The sequence below is a fragment of the Kwoniella pini genome, chromosome 4, assembly GCF_000512605.2.
Source record: "Kwoniella pini CBS 10737 chromosome 4, complete sequence".
Taxonomy (NCBI): domain Eukaryota; kingdom Fungi; phylum Basidiomycota; class Tremellomycetes; order Tremellales; family Cryptococcaceae; genus Kwoniella; species Kwoniella pini.
The window spans coordinates 1,416,354-1,436,191 of NC_091719.1; the positions used below are offsets into that span (position 1 = coordinate 1,416,354).

The 19,838-nt window shown below is 40.7% G+C and overlaps 8 protein-coding genes across 8 annotated transcripts; 3 read left to right on the top strand and 5 right to left on the bottom strand.

Annotated features, from left to right (window-relative positions):
- Positions 1-39: 39 nt before the first annotated feature.
- I206_103544 (uncharacterized protein) lies at positions 40-6,616 on the top strand (the record flags this gene model as incomplete). Its single annotated transcript, XM_070202786.1, has 28 exons — positions 40-176; positions 240-614; positions 724-1,142; positions 1,230-1,455; positions 1,532-1,744; positions 1,796-1,826; positions 1,878-2,070; positions 2,129-2,205; positions 2,256-2,507; positions 2,562-2,621; positions 2,672-2,855; positions 2,923-3,020; positions 3,081-3,536; positions 3,598-3,734; positions 3,789-3,926; positions 3,986-4,085; positions 4,138-4,203; positions 4,261-4,322; positions 4,378-4,944; positions 5,007-5,112; positions 5,175-5,243; positions 5,308-5,334; positions 5,393-5,502; positions 5,579-5,812; positions 5,878-5,926; positions 5,987-6,161; positions 6,225-6,250; positions 6,317-6,616. The coding sequence occupies 28 exons, from the start codon at positions 40-42 to the stop codon at positions 6,614-6,616; spliced, it is 4,887 nt and encodes a 1,628-aa protein (XP_070058887.1).
- Positions 6,617-6,919: 303 nt separating this feature from the next.
- On the top strand, positions 6,920-8,112 carry I206_103545 (uncharacterized protein; the record flags this gene model as incomplete). The annotated part of the gene is made up of 4 exons (XM_019153224.1): positions 6,920-7,028; positions 7,106-7,472; positions 7,587-7,855; positions 7,925-8,112. 4 exons carry the CDS (start codon positions 6,920-6,922, stop codon positions 8,110-8,112), a joined length of 933 nt encoding a protein of 310 aa, XP_019013385.1.
- A 338-nt stretch (positions 8,113-8,450) lies between these two features.
- Positions 8,451-9,497, top strand: I206_103546 (uncharacterized protein; the record flags this gene model as incomplete). The annotated part of the gene is made up of 3 exons (XM_019153223.1): positions 8,451-8,896; positions 8,977-9,260; positions 9,313-9,497. 3 exons carry the CDS (start codon positions 8,451-8,453, stop codon positions 9,495-9,497), a joined length of 915 nt encoding a protein of 304 aa, XP_019013384.1.
- A 182-nt stretch (positions 9,498-9,679) lies between these two features.
- Positions 9,680-11,290, bottom strand: I206_103547 (uncharacterized protein; the record flags this gene model as incomplete). The annotated part of the gene is made up of 8 exons (XM_070202787.1): positions 9,680-9,751; positions 9,810-9,940; positions 10,011-10,288; positions 10,355-10,430; positions 10,502-10,603; positions 10,678-10,790; positions 10,853-10,887; positions 10,958-11,290. The coding sequence occupies 8 exons, from the start codon at positions 11,288-11,290 to the stop codon at positions 9,680-9,682; spliced, it is 1,140 nt and encodes a 379-aa protein (XP_070058888.1).
- Positions 11,291-12,083: 793 nt separating this feature from the next.
- Positions 12,084-12,430, bottom strand: I206_103548 (uncharacterized protein; the record flags this gene model as incomplete). The annotated part of the gene is made up of 2 exons (XM_019153221.1): positions 12,084-12,251; positions 12,326-12,430. 2 exons carry the CDS (start codon positions 12,428-12,430, stop codon positions 12,084-12,086), a joined length of 273 nt encoding a protein of 90 aa, XP_019013382.1.
- Positions 12,431-13,326: 896 nt separating this feature from the next.
- On the bottom strand, positions 13,327-14,803 carry I206_103549 (uncharacterized protein; the record flags this gene model as incomplete). The annotated part of the gene is made up of 9 exons (XM_019153220.1): positions 13,327-13,376; positions 13,457-13,531; positions 13,615-13,849; positions 13,929-13,990; positions 14,048-14,083; positions 14,216-14,262; positions 14,343-14,592; positions 14,679-14,695; positions 14,781-14,803. 9 exons carry the CDS (start codon positions 14,801-14,803, stop codon positions 13,327-13,329), a joined length of 795 nt encoding a protein of 264 aa, XP_019013381.1.
- Positions 14,804-15,315: 512 nt separating this feature from the next.
- I206_103550 (uncharacterized protein) lies at positions 15,316-18,293 on the bottom strand (the record flags this gene model as incomplete). Its single annotated transcript, XM_070202788.1, has 11 exons — positions 15,316-15,703; positions 15,784-15,939; positions 16,007-16,401; positions 16,510-16,860; positions 16,928-17,052; positions 17,125-17,365; positions 17,491-17,580; positions 17,673-17,752; positions 17,818-17,936; positions 18,024-18,100; positions 18,204-18,293. The coding sequence occupies 11 exons, from the start codon at positions 18,291-18,293 to the stop codon at positions 15,316-15,318; spliced, it is 2,112 nt and encodes a 703-aa protein (XP_070058889.1).
- Positions 18,294-18,750: 457 nt separating this feature from the next.
- I206_103551 (peptidyl-prolyl cis-trans isomerase) lies at positions 18,751-19,566 on the bottom strand (the record flags this gene model as incomplete). The annotated part of the gene is made up of 5 exons (XM_019153218.1): positions 18,751-18,794; positions 18,860-19,082; positions 19,142-19,329; positions 19,419-19,447; positions 19,523-19,566. 5 exons carry the CDS (start codon positions 19,564-19,566, stop codon positions 18,751-18,753), a joined length of 528 nt encoding a protein of 175 aa, XP_019013379.1.
- Between the last annotated feature and the right edge of the window lie 272 nt (positions 19,567-19,838).

Sequence of the window (19,838 nt, forward strand, 5' to 3'; positions counted from 1 at the left end):
GGGCTGATCAAGCTATAGTGATTCTTCACACAGGTTGAGATGCGGAGATCCAGTGGGATTCTGCCTGTAATAGGATTTCTGCTGGGCTTCACCAGCCTAGCCACGGCAAATACACCTCAAGTCAGAATATCTTTGGAAACAGCTTGGCCTGCACCACCCTTATTATTGGAAATTTTGTGAGTTCCAACGAGGAAATCATCTCAGCACACAAAAGCTAAATCAGATTATTTGAATATTAGAGAAACAATATATGAAGAATCACCTTTAAATTACTTTCCATTCCTTCATTTGATTTCTGAACTTTCTAAAGAAAATTTAGAATCTGATGAAATTTTATTATCATCAATTTTAGATTTGATTGATTCTCATCCTACTTTATCAAATTCAATTTCAAAAGAAACTTTCAGTTTAGCTTTAAGTTTACATACTAATATACCTAAAATTTTATCTCAATATTCATGGTATGAAAGTTTTATTAGACCTAAAGAAAATGTTTTAGGGGTAGATAGATGTAAAGAGAATGGATGGGTTGAATGGAAAGGAAAAGGATTCTGTTGGGTTGATGATTTCAAAAAAGATGTAGAATTGAGTATTGAAGAAGGGTCTTATCATTCGTGAGTCTTGATTATTTCCCTCTACGTTGTTTCAAACATCATTTGTATAAAATTTCTTCCTCGAAAGAAAGGAATATTTACTGATTACACTCGACCATCAAATATATAGAAACGCTCAAATCGAAGTATTGCCATTTGATCATCTATCCTCTCCGTCAAGCACGACCTCATCAACGGCAATTCTATATTACACTCCGAATACAGAAAATTCAGTAAATTTATTGAATTATTTGGCATATCATGAAACGCAATACCCAAATTTCAACTATGTTATACGGTATCTCCCACCTTCAGTTATTGATGAGACCAAGAAAACACCTTTGAGTGGATGGGGAGTAGAGATGGCTCTCAAGAAAACAGATTATTTAGTTGTGGATGATCGTTTAACGGGGACATCTAAATCACAATCCGATAATCAAAAAGTCATCAAGAGTGATCAAGACGTAGAAGAAGGAATGTTTGACAAGGTCCTGGGTAAAGATCCATGGAGTGATCTTTCCACTCCATTGACGAGTGATGAGATTAGAGGTGAATTTGGCGATTTCTACTTTCTCTCGCCCTGTTTCTGTCGCTGGCCGATTAGGAGGATACTGATCGTATAGCGTTATACGGTAGATCTCGGACTCAAGGCTGCAACCTTGATTAAATCTTCATCGGATCCTCTCATATCACTGAAAGAACTCTCACAAGACTTCCCAAAGTACTCTGCTGCCCTGGCTCGACGAGTTGAGGTTTCGGATGAAATTCGAGGCAAGACCAGGCAGTTATTGCAAAGAGGTAATGTCGCGGAAGCAATTTATATCAACGGAAAGGCTTGGAACGAAGGTCTCGACGCTTACGGGTGAGTAAGGAATTTTGAAGTGCTTATATAGTGACCATACACTGGTCCTGTCATGCTGATACCCTCCCCGTGATAGACTTCTTCGTGCCATTCGTGCTGAAAGGCACCATGTCCTCTCTTTAACCTCCCTCGGGCTTACACCTAAACAGGCTATCGAACTCATTAGTGATCCTGTCATTGGAGAAGCACAAGTTGAGGATTCGCGAGGTGAAGGTATCGTCGATGCAAGTGATAGATCTGAGGGGGGTGATGTAATAGTATACTGGAACAACATCGAGAAAGACAAGAGGTCAGTAAACTCCTCTCAAGGCCGAGATTCTAGCTGATAATAGTACCGTAGGTACAAAAATTGGCCGGAAAGCCTTGGAGGGGTGAGTTTTGCGCTTATCAGTACGAAATAGGTGCTCATGTGCCCTCAATAGTACTTGAGACAAGTCTACCCTGGCCAATTCCATACAGTCCGAAAGAATACTTGGAATTTGATCTTCGTACTTGATCTTTCTCAAGTCTCCTCTTTGGACATTATCGCCAATGCTATCAGTCCCATGATACAACGTGGTCTACCGATCAGATTCGGCATAGTACCTATGTTCAATCTTGATCAGGTCGATATTTGCAAGTATTTGCCTCGCCTTCTTGCATTGAGGCCTGAACTAATTGATCTTGACAATAGCCTTCCAGATGGCGAAAATCTTTCACTATGTCGTCCAAACTTTCGGAAGAGGTGCAACAAAGGATCTATTCCTTTCGGTACGTTATGGAAGATACGGCTAAAGCAGGTTCGCTGACTAAGGGTCCAGCTCGCTGGATCGACTCCTCATTCTCCTACTGTGCCAGGTACAGTCACTCTTGATGCGGTTCGAGCGGCCTACGATATGCTAGCTTCTACGTCACCTAAAGCAGCCTTACCTTTCGATGAGCTGCTCTCAAGCGAATTGTACGATGCTCACCTCGAAAAGACCGTGGATTATATGAATAGATTGATGGCGACAGCAGAAGAGTCTAAACAAGGACATCTTTTCATCAATGGAAAACACACCATCATGGGCGGGGTAAGCAGTGTTACTTCTCGTTGATATTCGCAGTAAACTTATGGTCGGGCTTAGCATTGGACCGCCATTGTACAATCAGAAATGGCTACTCAGCTTGCTCTCTTGCAAGAACAGGTCAGTCATACTTCAAGTATAATGAACAAGAAGCTTACGTCTTTACACAGCTGATGATTGGGGAACAACCTGAAGATGTGTCAAACTATTTCTATGATTTACCATCCTCTTCCAAACGTAGGAACAAGCTTATTAACCCTGGTCAAGGTGAAGGTAAACTCAAGATCTTCAACTTGATTGATCTTTTCGAGGGTGATATCACGAAGCGCCTGACTACGGATTTCGTATACCCCAGTGAGCTAATATGTCTCCGAAGTCGAACTGAAAGATCGATTTGCTAATAACTTTCAATCGAATATAGGCGGAGGAGGCGTTACACCTATTTCCATGTGGGTCGTAGGTGATCTAGACACTGAAGAGGGTAGAAGAGTAGTAGGGGGCGCATTGAAGCATATACAGGTAAAACTGCGCAGCTCCACAACCGCACTGCCAAGCAATCAAGCTGATGATCTTTCCAAGACTCCGGATGGTGCTAGTCGTCTTGGATTTGTACATATCCCATTTGATGACCCATCGATCCCAAGATCCCGATACCGACTGTCCACTGCACTCTATCAATTGCATGCTGCTTCTTTACTGTCAACAACCTCGGCAAAGGATCTGTCCGAGCTGCTGGAATCCTTAGACAGGAGTGACGATAATCTTGACAGACTCAAAATTACCAATGACTGTGAAGGAAACTGCGTCGATATCGATTTGGAAATCAACAAGGACGGTGAAAGCCGTATAATCTCTGTCACGGATGATGCCCAGAAATATCAATCCTCCGAGCGTCACCCGCTGTTGAACACCGTTTTGAGCGGGATAACGGAGATCGATATTGCTGCTTCTGCTGAATTCTGGAAGGTTGGCAGTGACATTGCTAAAAAGATGGGCTTGAGGGACGGGAAGCCTCACTTGTTGGTGAACGGTCGAGTGAGCTCTGCTATTTCATTAGAGAGTTTATGGGTGCTCATGCATTACCCTCCTGGCACAGCTTGTAGGACCGCTTACTCCACAAAACTTTATACTGGAAGACTTTGATTCCCTGGAAGCATATGAATATCGAAAGAGGGCTAAGCTAGTCATCGAAATCATCCAAACCATGTTTGAGGATATCTCTGTGTTTGACAGGTAAGTCATCCGGCAGCAGTGCGGAAATTCAGCTGAACGTTTCTGGACATGTAGACCTACCTTGTCTACTCTACTCAGTGTCACTTCCTCGGTCATTGCTTCCGCTTATAAGCCAGATTCTGCGGAAGGCATTTTCTTACCTGCTCAAGCCGCTCGATCTCGATTATATAGGCACCTTGACGATGGTGTTTTGTAAGCCCTACTTGCATGACTGCTGGATATTACGAGACAGCTGACTGGAGGCGTGTCAGGTCATTCAAGCATGGTGATGCTGAAAAAGCTATACTTGACGTTGCTGTGGTTGTAGATCCGATATCGGAGAATGCCCAAAAGTGGTCTACCGTGTTGCACGTATGTCTAAATCATGAGGAATCCTCATAATATGAGCTGACCAGGGTTATAGACTCTCTCGGAAATGGAAAATGTAGCTCTAAGCGTTTATCTTGGGCCTCAACCGCAAATGACTGAAGTGGGTGACTTCTCACATTCCCCGATAACATACGTTGACCCTTCCTACATGATTTAGGTGAAATTGAAAAGATTTTATCGATCTTCTTTGCCTTCTAAGCCGTCCTTCGACGTTGATGGGTGAGTCGGCTACCAACTCAATTAGGCGAATACTTATATCTCGTTTGCTACGTAGTAATGTCATCGCGCCCGGGGTGACATTCCTCGATTTACCTTCGACTCCCATTTATACACTCGGTCTCGACGCTCCTCCTTCTTGGATAGTCTCACCCAAAACATCACCTTACGATCTCGATAACCTCGTTTTCACTAATGTTCATTCTCCAATCCACATCTCATTCTCTCTGAAACAGCTTCTGATTGAAGGACATGCTAGAGAGTCCAGTAATGCTCCACCGAGAGGAGTACAACTTCAATTGACCAAAAACGGCCTGGAAGTTGCATCAGATACGTCGGTCATGGCGAATTTGGGTTACTTTCAATTCAAGGCCATACCAGGAGTTTATGATTTATCTATACGACCCGGAAGAGGAAGGGAAGTATATGAATTGGAATCTGTAGGTAGTGATGGATGGGATAGTGCAAGTGTGAATATCACTGGATCAGGAGTTGTATTGGATAGCTTTGAAGGAAATACCATCTTACCTCGTTTTGTTAGACGGGAAGGTATGGAAAGAGCGGATGTACTTGAGGAAGAACAACGTAAATCGGATGAATCATTCGCTGGAGCTGTGTTTTCGAAGTGAGCTATCTTTCTTCATCAATATACGATGTTAGTTGGCTGACTGTCTATGTTGAATCAAGGATGAAGTCGATGGTCGGACTTTCAACTGAAGTCCTTTCAACGAAACCGAGAAGTAGACATGCGGATATAAACATCTTTACCGTTGCTTCGGGATTATTGTATGAGGTGAGATCGGCTACGCGATGCGGAGAGTCAAGCATGATAGCTGATACATGGTCTGACGGTAGAGGTTCGCTTCGATCATGATTCTGAGTGTCATGAAACATACCGAAAGTACGGTCAAATTCTGGTTCATCGTACGTCAAGAACCTTATTCACGATGCAGCCCTTTCGAAGCTGATAACCAGTGCCTTTAAATAGGAGAACTTCTTGTCGCCTACCTTCATAGTGAGTCCTGATCTCGAACATACGAGAGTGTGAATGACTGATTGAATACCGTATATAGGAGTTTATACCGAAGTTAGCTGAAGAATACGGATTCCAATATGAATTTGTCACTTATAAATGGCCTCATTGGTTAAGGGCTCAAACTGAAAAGCAACGTATAATTTGGGCGTGAGTACAACAGCCAGCAAAGATTTTCCGACTTCAGATCAAAAGCGCAGCTGACATCCAATTATTAATGATTCAGGTATAAAATCCTTTTCCTGGATGTACTGTTTCCACAAGATTTGGACAAAGTGATCTTTGTCGATGCCGATCAAATTGTACGAACCGATATGAAAGAGCTTGTTGATGTGGACCTTCATGGTAGAGTCTATGGATATGCCCCAATGGGAGATAGTAGACAGGAAATGGAAGGTTTCAGATTCTGGAAGACTGGTTATTGGCGAGATGCTTTAAGGGGTAGACCATATCATATCAGGTTAGTCAGCTATCCAGAGCAGCTACGATCAAAAGTGAGATACAAGCTGAATCGTGGCGTTTCAGTGCGCTTTACGTGGTTGATCTCAAGAGATTTAGACAATTAGCTACTGGAGTATGTGCAGCATTCAATCTCTGTTTCAGGAAGAGGCTGATGAACACGTTTCCCGTTTAGGACCGATTAAGAGGACAATATCACGCTTTGTCAGCTGATCCAGGATCATTGGCAAATCTCGATCAAGATCTACCAAATTCCATGCAGGACACAATACCCATATGGACCTTAGATCAGGATTGGTTATGGTGTCAGACTTGGTGTAGCGATGAGAGCTTGGCAACGGCAAAGACTAGTGAGTAGTATCCAGATGATAAATGTAACAATCTTTGGGCGATAAGCTGATATCTATGTTCAGTTGATTTATGTCAAAATCCATTAACAGTAAGCTCAGCTCAGCTGCTGGATTTGTAGACACGGAATATCAGCTGACAATTCATCACTGAGCAGAAAGAGCCCAAACTCGTTAGGGCGCGGCAAATTCCTGAATGGGATTTATACGATCGTGAAATAGCTACCTTCGCGGCTAAGCTTGAAGGTCAAGAAGTCGGTGTAGGAGCTTTGGCTGCGAGTGTAGATGATTTAGCAGCAAATCCCAACACTGGCGCGGCAGGTTCTTGTGATTCTCCATTAGATCGCCACTTGCAAGATGATTCGAGTTCGAAGGATATTGTAGGAAATGATGAGAGTAACGAGGAGATCATAGAAGAGATGTTGGAAGAATCTCGGAGATTGGATGATGAGCTTTAGGACCATGTGGATCACTTCGGATCGTTGCATGCATACATGTCAAGAATTTGAAGCTCTGAATTCCAATAGAGCAGATCCTTGTAAAAGCGTCCTTATATGCTTGAAGTACGAATGCATGATTCTGAGATGATTATGGCTCTGTTATCAAGAAGATGCCTGTTTTTCCGTTATTTTTCCGTTGATTCCGATTTACGAGAAAAAGTTCGAAATGTTGTTGTTCTCTCTTAACCGCTTGAATTGCAATAACATTTCAGGCAGTCTCTGCGACTACAACACTACAAGAGGTTAATTCAAATAGACGAAATGAATGTCACAACTTCCATTCGCCCTTCACTCTTATTTAAAGTACCAACGAGATTGATACATGCTTGTGCACGACGTGAAGCGAAAGAGGTCGCTTCGAAAGGCAAGGGTAAGTTCATTAAGCATCATCTTCTCTCCCATATTCAATAACCGAACAGATATTGATAAGTCAGTACTATCTCTCAGGCAAGCAAAATCCCAGTACCTTATTCGCTCCAATATCCAAGCCTATAAATCCTATACAACCAACTCAAGCTCCTAGCTCCTCACCTTCATCATCGAGCTCCACCAATCATATAACAAATCATTCGAGATCAAAACAGTGGAAAGATTTTGAAAATTCATGGCCTTATCAGCCTTTGAATACAAGATCAAAAGATAAGATAATAGAAATACGAACGATATTTGAAAAACCAATAAATTTTAATCCATTTTTTAAATTATTTGGATGTGCTTTTGCTGCTTTTATTGGATTTCAATGGTTTTGGTTACCTGATAATAGTGGAGAATATCAAACTTTATGGAAATATGAAAATGGGACTGGTTATGGAACGTAAGTGAATCAGAACTGTGCAAGAACCCATGTTTTACTTCCACGGTGCTGTACTTCTCAACGAGATTTTCATGCGAATTACGCCGAAAAGCTAATCCAGGTTCATATCACCAGTCGAGTATGGGGAACGATCAAACACATTCTATATGTTCAAACACCTTTTTGGGCATTAGGAGGAGCTGCTTTTGGTATTTGGAGATTGACGAAAACACTTAACATCGTTACAAAGCTAGATCAATGTAGAATTATACCTTCAAATGCAAATGGTAAGGAAGAGATATATCTTCGAATGAATACTGTCAAACAAACCTTATTGAGAGGATTAAGCAAAGAACCTCGAGATTTACGTTTGGAAAGTCTTCGAGTCATACCGATATCAGGACGTAAGTTCATAGAGATATTCACCAATTAAAGATCATCTTTTACTGATATGATGATTTCGCAATTTCCAGCCCATCAAAAAGAAGGAGACATGATATTGAGTATACATGTCAATGATGCCAAAGCACGTAGATTCTCAGATGGTCAGCCGTATATAGTAGATACCAGGTACAGTAGGTTCCTTGATAAGACAGATAAACCTTTTGTGCTGTCTCCAAGTAGGTTAAGGCATGTTTTTGGGAAATTCGAAGGACAATGAATGACAGGATTTAGGTCATGCAACTCATGATAACCGAAAGTGTCACAATCTGACGATACTATCGCGCGATACTATCCGTCACTGCTTTTCTCTTTTCAAGCGTCGCCCTTCGTCGTGATAGCATCGGCTCGTATGCTTCCATCACCAGTAGATCATAACCTACAATAACGGATTTGATTCCGTCTTTCGCGTATTTTGATTTTTGGTTCGGAAAGAGCGCATTATTTCGACGATCATCAGTTTCGTAACGTTAAGCCAATCTGCTAATCAATTTCGTTCTGACCAACATTAAGAACTGGTCGACTGCTCAAATTGAACGTCACCGGCAATATACGAAGATGAATCGTGTCTCATATTCCGCCATTGGTCGAGCTACAAGCTCCCGCTCAACACGAAATTTCTCGTTACCTAAATCTCGCCTAATTCTCAGATCTCTTCACTCTACTCCTCGATATCAAGCAGGTACAGATGCCGAAAAATCAGCCTATGCAAAGAAGATGCAAGATTTACTGAATCCTAAAACGACTAAATCCAAATATACAATCCCCTTACAACAACCTTGGCCATGGCATGAAATAGTCTCAACATCTCCAAATACAATAACGTTACAACGTACATTATTTGCTAGACCTCCGGATCTTTCACCTCCGTTATTACTTTTCGCAGCTGGCATTTGGGGTTTATTCGTTATTGCATATATAGCACTACCAGATGTCCCAAAGAAAGAATACACGGCCGATGAGAAGAAGATAATAGAGGAGAATAAGAGGAAGCAGGAAGAAGCGTGAGTTGCTATCAAGAGCTCTTTATCTGAATTAGATGATCAAAGATTAATCGTGCTAAATCGGTACATCCATCTCGTAGAAATATACTATCCAGACTCAGTATGAGTTTCACCAGCGCAATATTCTCTTCGGCTCAACCATTGATCTATGGTATAGTGACTGTGGCATTATTGGGTTTGATAGCATCCTCAACTAGGATAGTAACTAGGATAAATATGGTTCAAATCAAGCCTAAAAACTCGGAACAAGCAGGAAAGACTTCTCTCAAATTAACAAATGTTGGTCATGAAATGATACCCTGGGGATCAAGGGGATCAAGAGAATTGAAAGTGGAGGATTGTCAAGTGTATATACCTAATCTGAGTGAGTGATAGTTTTCTTAGCTCTCTCTACAATGCTTATATGGTCACGATAGAAAATTCGCATACAATACGTCTCAAAGTTTTGAAAGACGGTCAACCAAGCAAGTGGTCACTCGATAGATTCCCTTACAGCCTGGATTATAGGCCAGTACCAGACAATGCTAGATTGGATAAGGAAGTGGTGCAATCAACAAACAGGCTACAACATGTCTTTGGTACTGTGCGAGCAGCCGAATAGTCGTGTTTGACCTCAGATTAAAGCGTATGCAATCGATGTACGGGTATAGATGCATCTCTTCATACTGGTATATTATGTACAAGGGGGTCTACTGACTGACGATCCAGAACGAGAGAAAGGGAAATCGAATTTGATAAAATCAACGGGCAACAACACGATAAAAACACTGAGATGCTCCTCCCTCATTTGAAGAGGGTAGAAACGAATAGCGGTGAATTTGAGGAGTCTCCCGACCCGATCAGATTATTAATACGCTCGCTAATGGATTATGTCAGTACCCAGTCCGAGCAATTCTAGGTCTTAAATGCTCACGAATAGCTCATTCTCATTCTGAGTGGAACAGCCCCAAGTCTGCAACGGTCGTAAATTGAGGAAGTTGTCCATCTTAACATATCCAGCCACAGCAGCGAAATTAAGACATTGACCTGCTTGATCTGATTGATCTGTAGTGAATATCATTCACCAATTAGCTCACCCCGGTTGTTAATCCAACATGCGGGAAAATTGACTAACCTAAGGATTTGATGGCGGATTTGAGTAATTGACCATCCCAAGTCCACTTTTGACCTTCTGAATTATCAACGCAAGTGGCGACTTTTACTGCCATACCATCCGCGACTTTCAATTCTTCGTAGCCGTAGCTATTGACGATGTTGGCTCCGGTTTCGAGACATAATCCAGAAGAACCAAGTCTGACCTGATCAGGATCAGTAGTTGGAAGAGACCATTGCATTAAATCTTGAGATGTGTTGGTTCCACTATTTGAAAAGCCCGTTCCGGCGCAATAGGTGCTATAGAAATCAATTGATCACTCAGCTGCCATCAAATGATGATCCTTCTAGATTGTAGTCACTCACAAGGCGACTCCAGCTTGGTCTTGAGCAGCAGGTCCACTACTGATGGCAGATACACAAACATCTCCTCTGTCTTTAGCTACGAAATACGAAATCCGGTTTGTCAGTCATTCTGTTCTCCAATCAGAAATGGGGGAGAATTGTGCTTACGATGGATATATTGGAGGTTAGAGTTCGGAGTTGAAACTTCCGATCCTACTGGAATCCCCTCAGATATATTCTTGGCATCAGGTGTTTGTCGAATAAGCCAAACTGTGATATAGTAAGATACGGACGACGTCAACAACCACTCGTATAGTTATCTGTGATCATACTCGCCGACTGACCTTGGTTAGTATTTTGAGGGTAACAATCGTAAACTTGAGGACCGTCTTCACCCTCATCAAGACATTTATTAGTCGCATTATTAGATAGTCGATTATCCGATCCGTGTCTGAAGCTGATATATGCCAATCATCAGCCGTGCATACTCATGAGCAACGCTTTATTTGGTGAGCTTACAATTGAGACTGATCGTCTCCAGTAAAGTTTCGTAGCTAAGTGTAAAATCTACGGTCAACTGTACTGCTCAACCTTAAGGATCACGCAAAGCAACAGGACCCTTACAGTAAGTTTATCCTTATTGTTTCCGTTTCCGAGATCAAGAACAAGACCACTATCATCATGAACTACAGCACCGCCGGATTCGACGAGAGGTATCGACCACTTGGACGCATTTTGACAATTGGTGGTTATTACTTGAGTACCTGCAGTAGGGTTCGGTTGAGAAGCTGCAAGACATTTATCACCTGCAGCTACAGGTACAATGTAATAACCTCTCGCCCAAGTGGTGTCGGTTTGATCTCGTCGAGAGGTCAAAGAAGTAGGAGCGGATGCTACAAGGTCGAAAGATGAAGAGGTAACTAAAAAGAATATAAAACTAGATAACGTAGAAAACATATTGTATGAATGTAATGAGTGTGTATTATTTTTAAAGAGGTATAATAAAAAGCGAAAAATAATTAGTAAGTGATCTTACAAGTAAACAATTCCAATCTTTTGCGGATATATAAATACTGGATGAAAAGCATTTGTTCTTGCTTCTGGATAGCTGTACTGCTATTTATATGTTGAGATCTTGTTCAGATGCTCAATTGAATTGACCTGATATATTTAATCTCCCCTGATCCGCCCCTTTGATCAATCTCTTGCACTGGAATGTGATGGAAGGAAGGATTTTATCCCTTTACATACCTTTCATCTATGTGGAATGTTTTACGTTAAGCTCCTTTATATTCATTGTCTGTAACAAACACGAGCATAGATCTTCATCGATTGCCAAGAAAACCCCTGAAAACGGTTTGAAAGGGGTATCGCCCTATGGCGAGTCTAGAAGGGGCCATATTTGTGCATCTGCAGAATCATCACCTTTCGAAGGAATGTCGATCAGTGAGAAGTCCAACTGTTGAAGATTACTCAACTCAGTCACCTGAAAGGTTGAAGGTGCACTATTCAACCTGGATTTAAAGCAGGAAGCAGGAACGCTTCCCCATGACGATCGCCTTCGAAATTTTGCCTGTCACTCTGTTCAATTGGCGATTGGACGATCGCGCCAATTCAATTCATGCATACTGTACTTGAATTAAAAACTCGCTATAAACTCCTCCTGGACAACTGAATCATATTAAATAGGCCGAACCCTGTGAGATCCTCGAAACGGCGAATCGTTGATCGAGTATTATATTCACTTGGATCAAGAGTTGTTTCCTCTTTCGTTCCCTCTCTTGATGCTAGCTTGCAATCCGGCAGCAGCTGCATTCACAGCACTCTGAACACTGCCACTCGGATCTCTAGGCACATAAGACGGGTCATTCTCGTGGAACTGATATTCTCCTCCACCCGAAAGGGTCCCAGTAGGGTTCTAAGCAAGTATCAAAATAGATCAGTCTCTGTATGATGACAAGGGGAAATCGCAGTGAACGAAATATAGCTTACTGTTGAACCGCTTCTGGGGTCTACAGTTCCACCCGGACCAGATGTGGCGGGAATGTTACTAGTATTGCCAGCAGAAGAAGATGTGTTGGATCGCTCGCCGGACATTGTTAGATGTATCAATGTGTGATTGATTGGATTGAATTGAATTAGATAAGTTTGGATGTTGTTGTCAATAATTGATCTGAAGAGCGAATTTTCAACCCTTTTTATACCTTTTCGAGGACTGATTATATCGAACTTACAAAATGCTCTTTCAGTAGGGATAAGAAATCGAGTCGATTTGGACGAAAAAATCATCAGAGCGTCATGAATAGTCACGGCCTTCTCACAAGAAGGTGAAGAATAAAGACAAAATCCTTTTACCTTTACTCCACTTGTCTTCTCTTGATCCTCGATGACAGAAGACCCTTTTGACATAGTTCCACTCTTATCCTCTCTCATTTCCCGTCAAGAACGCATACGCAACGCGAATCACACGAGAAGGCTCAAAGCGTTCTTTTCTCGCTCACTGGTTAAGCGAGAATGACTCTTTCATAACTCTTCAGAGGAAGCATTCAGCTCCACTCGCCTTCATTTGACTTGAATGGACGCTCCATTGTAGAGTCCTTGTCCCATACAATCATTTACAAATGAGATATCTTTTTAAGAAGCTCTGTTTGCTCCACTCGTCTACCCACCATTTGAAAAGGATGTTTCAGTATACAACTATGTGCAAAACATTGACTTGCACATTAATAACTCATATATCGTTGTGAACACATACAAAATGCATTGGCACAGAGGAGAGACAAGTGTCATCGTCATAAGGTCTCCGAAGGTGAACATGATGTAATTGCTGTGAAGTACGAAACAGAATAACAAATCTTTGTGGAAGGCTAATGGATAAGCGTGTTATCGAGCTTACAAAGCGCATCCTTCTTCCAGAAAATCAGTACGGTGATGCATATTTCAATGGGCGTACGTAACTCCTTGCTATTATCTGATCTACTGGGATACTGATCTTACTTTCGGTAGTTGAGGGTTGCAGTTGCTTGGTTGACAGGTAGAACGACTATGCCAGTCATGAACGCACGCGAGAGGAGAAGTCAGTAATGCATGCTCTCTGAAAGGATCGCGTGTGCGCATACTCACACAGCTGAGCGATGTTGACGTGAGGAGGTCTAGAAGCTGTCCATACGATTTCTTCGGCGATATCTTCCGCTACCACTAAGATTGCGAGGACATTATTTAGCGTTGTACTCAAGGAGTACCGAGAAGATCGTCGGCGCATGGCGATGCGTCTGACTTACATGGTTGAAGTCCCTTATAAACGTTGTCTGCCTTATCCTTATCACCTCTGAACCTGACAACAGAGAACTCAGTCTCGACCATACCAGGTTGAATCTCGATAACTCTGATAGGGGTGTTGACCAGTTCACGTAATAATGATCCGTTGAAAGCTGATAAAGCGTGTTTGGTGGCACAGTAAATGGCACCTCCAGCGTAAGGTTCTCGCCCGGCAATAGAGCCGAGGTTGACGATTGTCTATAATCATATCACAGTCAGCTCATCGTATTTTGGGGCAAGGAGTAAAAAGTGAAGGAGCAGAGGAGATTGTACGTACACCTGATTGTCTAGCTTTGAATTGCTTCACGAAAATCTGAGTCAAGTGGATGAGACCAAGGACTGACAGGTAAGATAGTCAGATTACGAGCAGGACGTTGTATCAGGAAAAATACCCACCATTGGTGTCGAACATTTGGCTGATATCCGCATCGGCTATAGTAAATTTCGTCAGAATTTTGTGTCATTCGGTTTAACGGGACAGTGATAGCAGCTTACCGATATCTATCAGAAAGTCATATTAGCTATATTCAGACTAATATGAATACGACAAGAGAAGAAACTCACCTCCAACTTGTTCAGTGCCCTTGACCATACCAGCATTATTGACGAGGCTGAAAAAAGGTAATATTATATTAACATAATCGATTATTTTTAAGAAACCAATTAAAGAGAAAGAAAAAAAACCACTCACATATCAACTTGTAAACCTTCTTTTTCAATTAAAGAAGGTAATTTATCTAAATCTTCAAATTTTCTAACATCTGCTTCAAAAATTAAAACTTTTCCTGATTTTCCAAAATCTTTATAAGCTTTTTCAACTTTTTCTTTTACATTATTTAAATTTTCAGTTCTTCTTGCAAGTAAAATTAAATTTGTTCCTGTTTTTGCGAATAAAATTGATGTTGCTGCTCCTATACCTGCTGAAGCACCTGTTATGAGAACTGTAGATAAGGAAGTGGAATAGACATAATTAGCTCTCTTGATTGATATGCGATGATAAGTATATATATATATATAAACAACTTACCAGTTTTACCTGATAATCTACAATTACAGTTGAATGTCAATATCATACTTTGATTCACTTGAAACGAAAAGTCATTGAAGAATGAACCATTTTGAAACTCACCTATCAGTATTGAAAACAGACATCTTTCTAATTTGTTGTTGTAATGTTTGATTATATTTAAATGGAATTGAAGTTAAAGGATTACTTGATTTTAGTAATCGAAATAACATATGAAATCTATTTTTGATTGAATTATAACATGTAACGAATGAAAATAAAACTTGATTGAAGATATCAAAGAATGAAATGACTTGTAATTTAGGAATCAATCACATCATCATATCCCTATCTCATCGGGATCTTTAACCGGGTTCTTCGGAATAAACTAAGACAATAATTCAACGACGTGATCAAACGTGATAACAACCGACGGCAAGCTCCGATGATAATACTGTACTGTACCTTATCGATTAAGCGATGTAAATTCAAGATTAGTTCTCAACGTCACTTGAGAAGTTGACGTAACAAGTCGACGAAGGGAAAGAGACTGAGATGTAGCAATAAATAAAAACAACCACTATGATAATGCTTAACTAAATACATCATACAAAGATCTATTCAAAGTTCAAAGGATTTTACAATTTACTAATCTCATTTACCTACCTTGAGGGGTTGGACCTCTACTAACTCTTTCTTCAACTTTTTGTCTAACATTACCCCATAATTTACCTGCTCCATCTCTTATACCACCTGCAACTCCTGCAACAGTATCCATTTTTGGTAATTCAAATTGAGCATTAGCACCTGAATCTTGATTAGTTCTATAAATTCCTGATCCAGCTACACCTCCAACTGATAATTCATATCCTCCTGCACGTAAATTTATTGATGGTCCTCCACCAGAAGAAGGTATAGGTGTTGAACTAGATGAAGGTATAGGTGTATTTGAAGAAGATAATAATGAAGATGTAGGTTGTCCTAAAGGTGGTGCGTAAATACTATCTGGATAATTCAAAGCGCAATTCTCTACCATATCTAAGAAGCTAAAATTGACCAATTACATTAGCATTACTATATCCTTGGCTTCTCGAGTATACAAGAAGAAAATGTAATTATAATTCACCTAGATGAATTATGGACCATACTTCCACCAAGTAATATTCTAGTTCCACCAGGTCCACCAGAAGCTTCATTTTGCAATTTTTGATTTAACAAAGCTACAGCACGTCCTTCTTCATAAGTAGTTCCACCAATCATAAAAATGATAATATCTTGTGGTCTGATAATTGATCAACCAAATGATATGAGCTAAATTGTCAATTGTGAGAAAACTGAATTGTACTCACTTTTGAGTACGAGCAGCTTCATCACCATCAACAAACGGATAACTATTATCTCTTAATCTACCTTTTAAAAGTAAATCTAAAGTTTGTGTCAAATGAGGTTCATGTCTTGTATAAACATTTTCAACACCTTTTAAACCTTTTAATGCAGATTTTCCCCTTGAAAAAAAGTTTTCATTCATAAATAAATCATCTTGACGTATATCTGCTCCTGCAAAATTTAACATTATATAAACTAATCTTGCTTTATCCGCTGAAACTCCATTTGAAATTAAATTATCAATAACTTGTGGTATTTGATTACCTATTAATTTTTGATATCTTAATGCGTAAAGAATTGCTAATCTTAATTTATTTGTTGAACGAGTTTTAGGTGATGATATTAAAGTTTGTACAGACTATGAAATTGTTATACGAAATCAGCTTTAACTGTCGTGTTTATTATTGCCACATTACTCCATGATACAGCTTATATCATCACTCTAACAAGGGTTGTTATGACTCACCCTCAGATCACTGGCGTGACTTTCAACACTAGCCAAACTTTGCTCAACTTCACTTATTTCCAGTAATCCATCCCTTTCTACTATTTTACTTAATTCTCCAACAAGAGTCACATGTTTCGTTACGTTCCCACTTAATTTTTTGAATTCGGGATATTCCTCTATGAATTTTTTCATATCTGCAACAGTCTCTATCCTGTTTGCAGAACCTTTATCTTTCGATCCAGGGTTTAAAGAGGAATTACGCTGTTGGTATTCTGTCACATATTGAGAAATTGATGCTCCAAGATCGCCAAAATTCGCAAAGAGATTTTGAGAGAAGAAAGGGTCTGATGATGTTGAGAGAACCAGATCCTGCGAGGTCAATATAGGTCAGTTCCCGCTTCAATAAAACCATACGAACAGCTGGAAGCGAACTCGCTCTCAGCTCTATCTTCTCTTCTCCTTCTATTCTGACTCGACCATTGTTTATCCCTAAAAGCTCATGTACCATAGCTTGATAGGTCCACTGTGAGAGTAATGGTGTGACGGGATCATTCCGGCGATCTGTGAATGATCATTCAGCAGCGTAAGAATACACGAGGTGAAAGTACAAGCAGGATGGAAAGAACAACTCACCTAAAACCAACAATAGAGGAGCTGCGCCTTGTGTACTTCTAAAATCGAACAACTCCCTATAAGGCGGATTGTTTATAGAAGCTTGGACTTCCATGGCTAGCTTTTTGCCTGCACTTGACATTCGTTCGTATCGGATCACAGGTCGCTTCTTGAGCGATAATAGTACTGACAATATTGCTTGAAGGTGAGATGCAAGCGTTGGCGGAGGAAGATGCAGCGGAGGAGGTAAGAATATTGGGGGCTGCGGGAAGGAATTAATATGGTCAATGTCAATGCATTTAGTAGAAGGATAAGCAACGAAAGTACGAGTCAAGCTGTAGAAAGGATATACAGCGAAGCGATATGATTGATGGCAGTCAAACTTACGTTGGAAGGTCCATCTCCACCTTCAGCCAAAGCAGCTTGCGTCAAGCTGAAATGCGAAGGATATTGAGCTAAATAATCTGCAAAATATTCCTGAAATCGAGTATATCAGTATTAATATGAATATGGGGACTTGTACATCAGAAATTTGTATTTCTGATATTACGCAGATTGATTTATCTCACCTGCACTTCTTTCACCACTTCAAATTCATCAACAGAAGCCATTTCTTCAATCTGATTTTTCGTCAAAGTATTTGAAAAATCTTAATACATAGCTCTCCTAGATCAGCTTAATCATCTTAAGATTTAAGAAGGTGAATCTACTTACATAACCAATATCCACCATATCTAGGTTTGGTTAATTCAGCTTTAACAGCTTGTATACTTGATTCACTTGGTGAGAGAAAAGCAATACATGATAAATGATTCAAAGGTTCTCGATTTATACTATCGATCAATGAATTACAATCATAAGTACACATGTCGCCATTTGGTTTGCATAGAGGAAATGATGAGCTTGAAGGAAAGACTCACTTATCTATTCTATCTGTTAAGTATACTTCATGAGCCAATAATTCGGATTGCGTTGTAACCATCGATACAATTGGTGTCTATAACTCGATGGTCAGTTAAAGTCTCCCAGCTCACTACTGAACCATCTCTCATGGAATGACAGATGTAGGCGAAGTAAGTTAACACGCATCCAAAACTTACGGTATGAGCATCCAGTAATAATACCTTCATACCTGGTACTTCAGTTATCATCTTATTGATGTACGTCTGTACAGCTTTAAGCACGTCCATTTTTACTCCTTCTACATGTAATTGGCACGAAAAGCTGGAGAATATGCTGCAACGCCCTATATGCACTATGGATGAACGTCAAAATTCAATGTGGATACAATATTATTGAGGTAATATTGCTATCGATACTCTGATTGTTGATGTAGAGGCCTATACCAATGTCCGGTCCATTGCTTCATCAGACTGCGAGGGTCCCCGCCATGCCTCCACTTGCGAATACCATCGTCAACGTGGCATTTTGGGTGATCAAATAAAGTGCAAACGAGAACATAATGAGAATGTGCAAATTGGACAGCGAGCTTCACTGAGGCATACAACACAGCTTTGATCACAACATCAAAATCTACTGCATGTCACATTGATAATTCTGCTACTGCTAAGACTGTCATTGTTGTTATTCACTTCCTCCATTCTTTTCACTTTTACTCCATCTGCGTATCAATCCATTTTAAGATGTTTAGGCGGTACCGGAAGCGGTGATGACAACCTTAGCCTTTGGCTCTGCAAAAGAGAACATATCATGTCAACAATCACATTCTACAGAAGATGAAGGGTTGCACACTCACTACCGGAGTCAGAACCGTAGGTCTCGATCTTCTTAACGAGATCTTGGCCGGAGGTAACTTCACCGAAAACGGTGTGTTTACCGTCTAACCAAGAAGTGACAACGGTGGTGATGAAGAATTGAGAACCGTTAGTGTTAGGTCCGGCGTTAGCCATGGAAAGGAGGTAAGGTCTGTCGTGTCTGAGCTTGAAGTTTTCATCTGGGAACTTGTTTCCGTAGATGGACTAGAAGAAAATCGTTCGTTAGCCAAAAAGCTTGACTAAGATAATAGATCAGAACTCACTTTACCACCGGTACCGTTGTGGTTGGTGAAGTCACCACCTTGGAGCATGAATTGAGGGATAACTCGGTGGAATCCAGATCCGGCGTAACCGAAACCTTTTTCACCGGTACATAGAGCTCTGAAGTTGGCGGCGGTCTTTGGGACAACGTCGTCAAAGAGCTTGAAGGTGATTCGGCCGGCAGGGGCGTCTAAAAAAGGGTTAAACAGAGTCAGTCTGTGTAACTTTTTTTCCAACCAGTATCTCATCCGAACACGAAAAAATCAACACGATACTCACTGTTGATAGCGATGTCAAAGTATACGTTGCTGCGACGAAGCATCCGCGTTAGTCATGCAATCCTGATTGGATAGGAGCTTCGAGTTGAGAAAACAGGTACTCACGACATTGTGCTGGCGGTGGAAACGAATCGTTTGGCAAATGACATATTTTGAACAACGAAAGAAGAGAACGTTTGAGGTGAACAGTATCGAGGGAAGTAAGGTAATAGACGGAGTGAGCAGCAAAAAGAAGTTGACTAGTAAGTATAAGCCTGCAGAGCTGTAGGAGACGAGGTTTGATTTGGTCAAGGATTACTCACGATGCTTTTTTTTAAATGGTGTAAGGAGGGTAAGATGAAATAGAAGAAGATGGAATGTAGGGTGGAAGGTTTAAGTATACCAGTAATATGAGATCGCTTAAATGTGGGGGATTAATCTT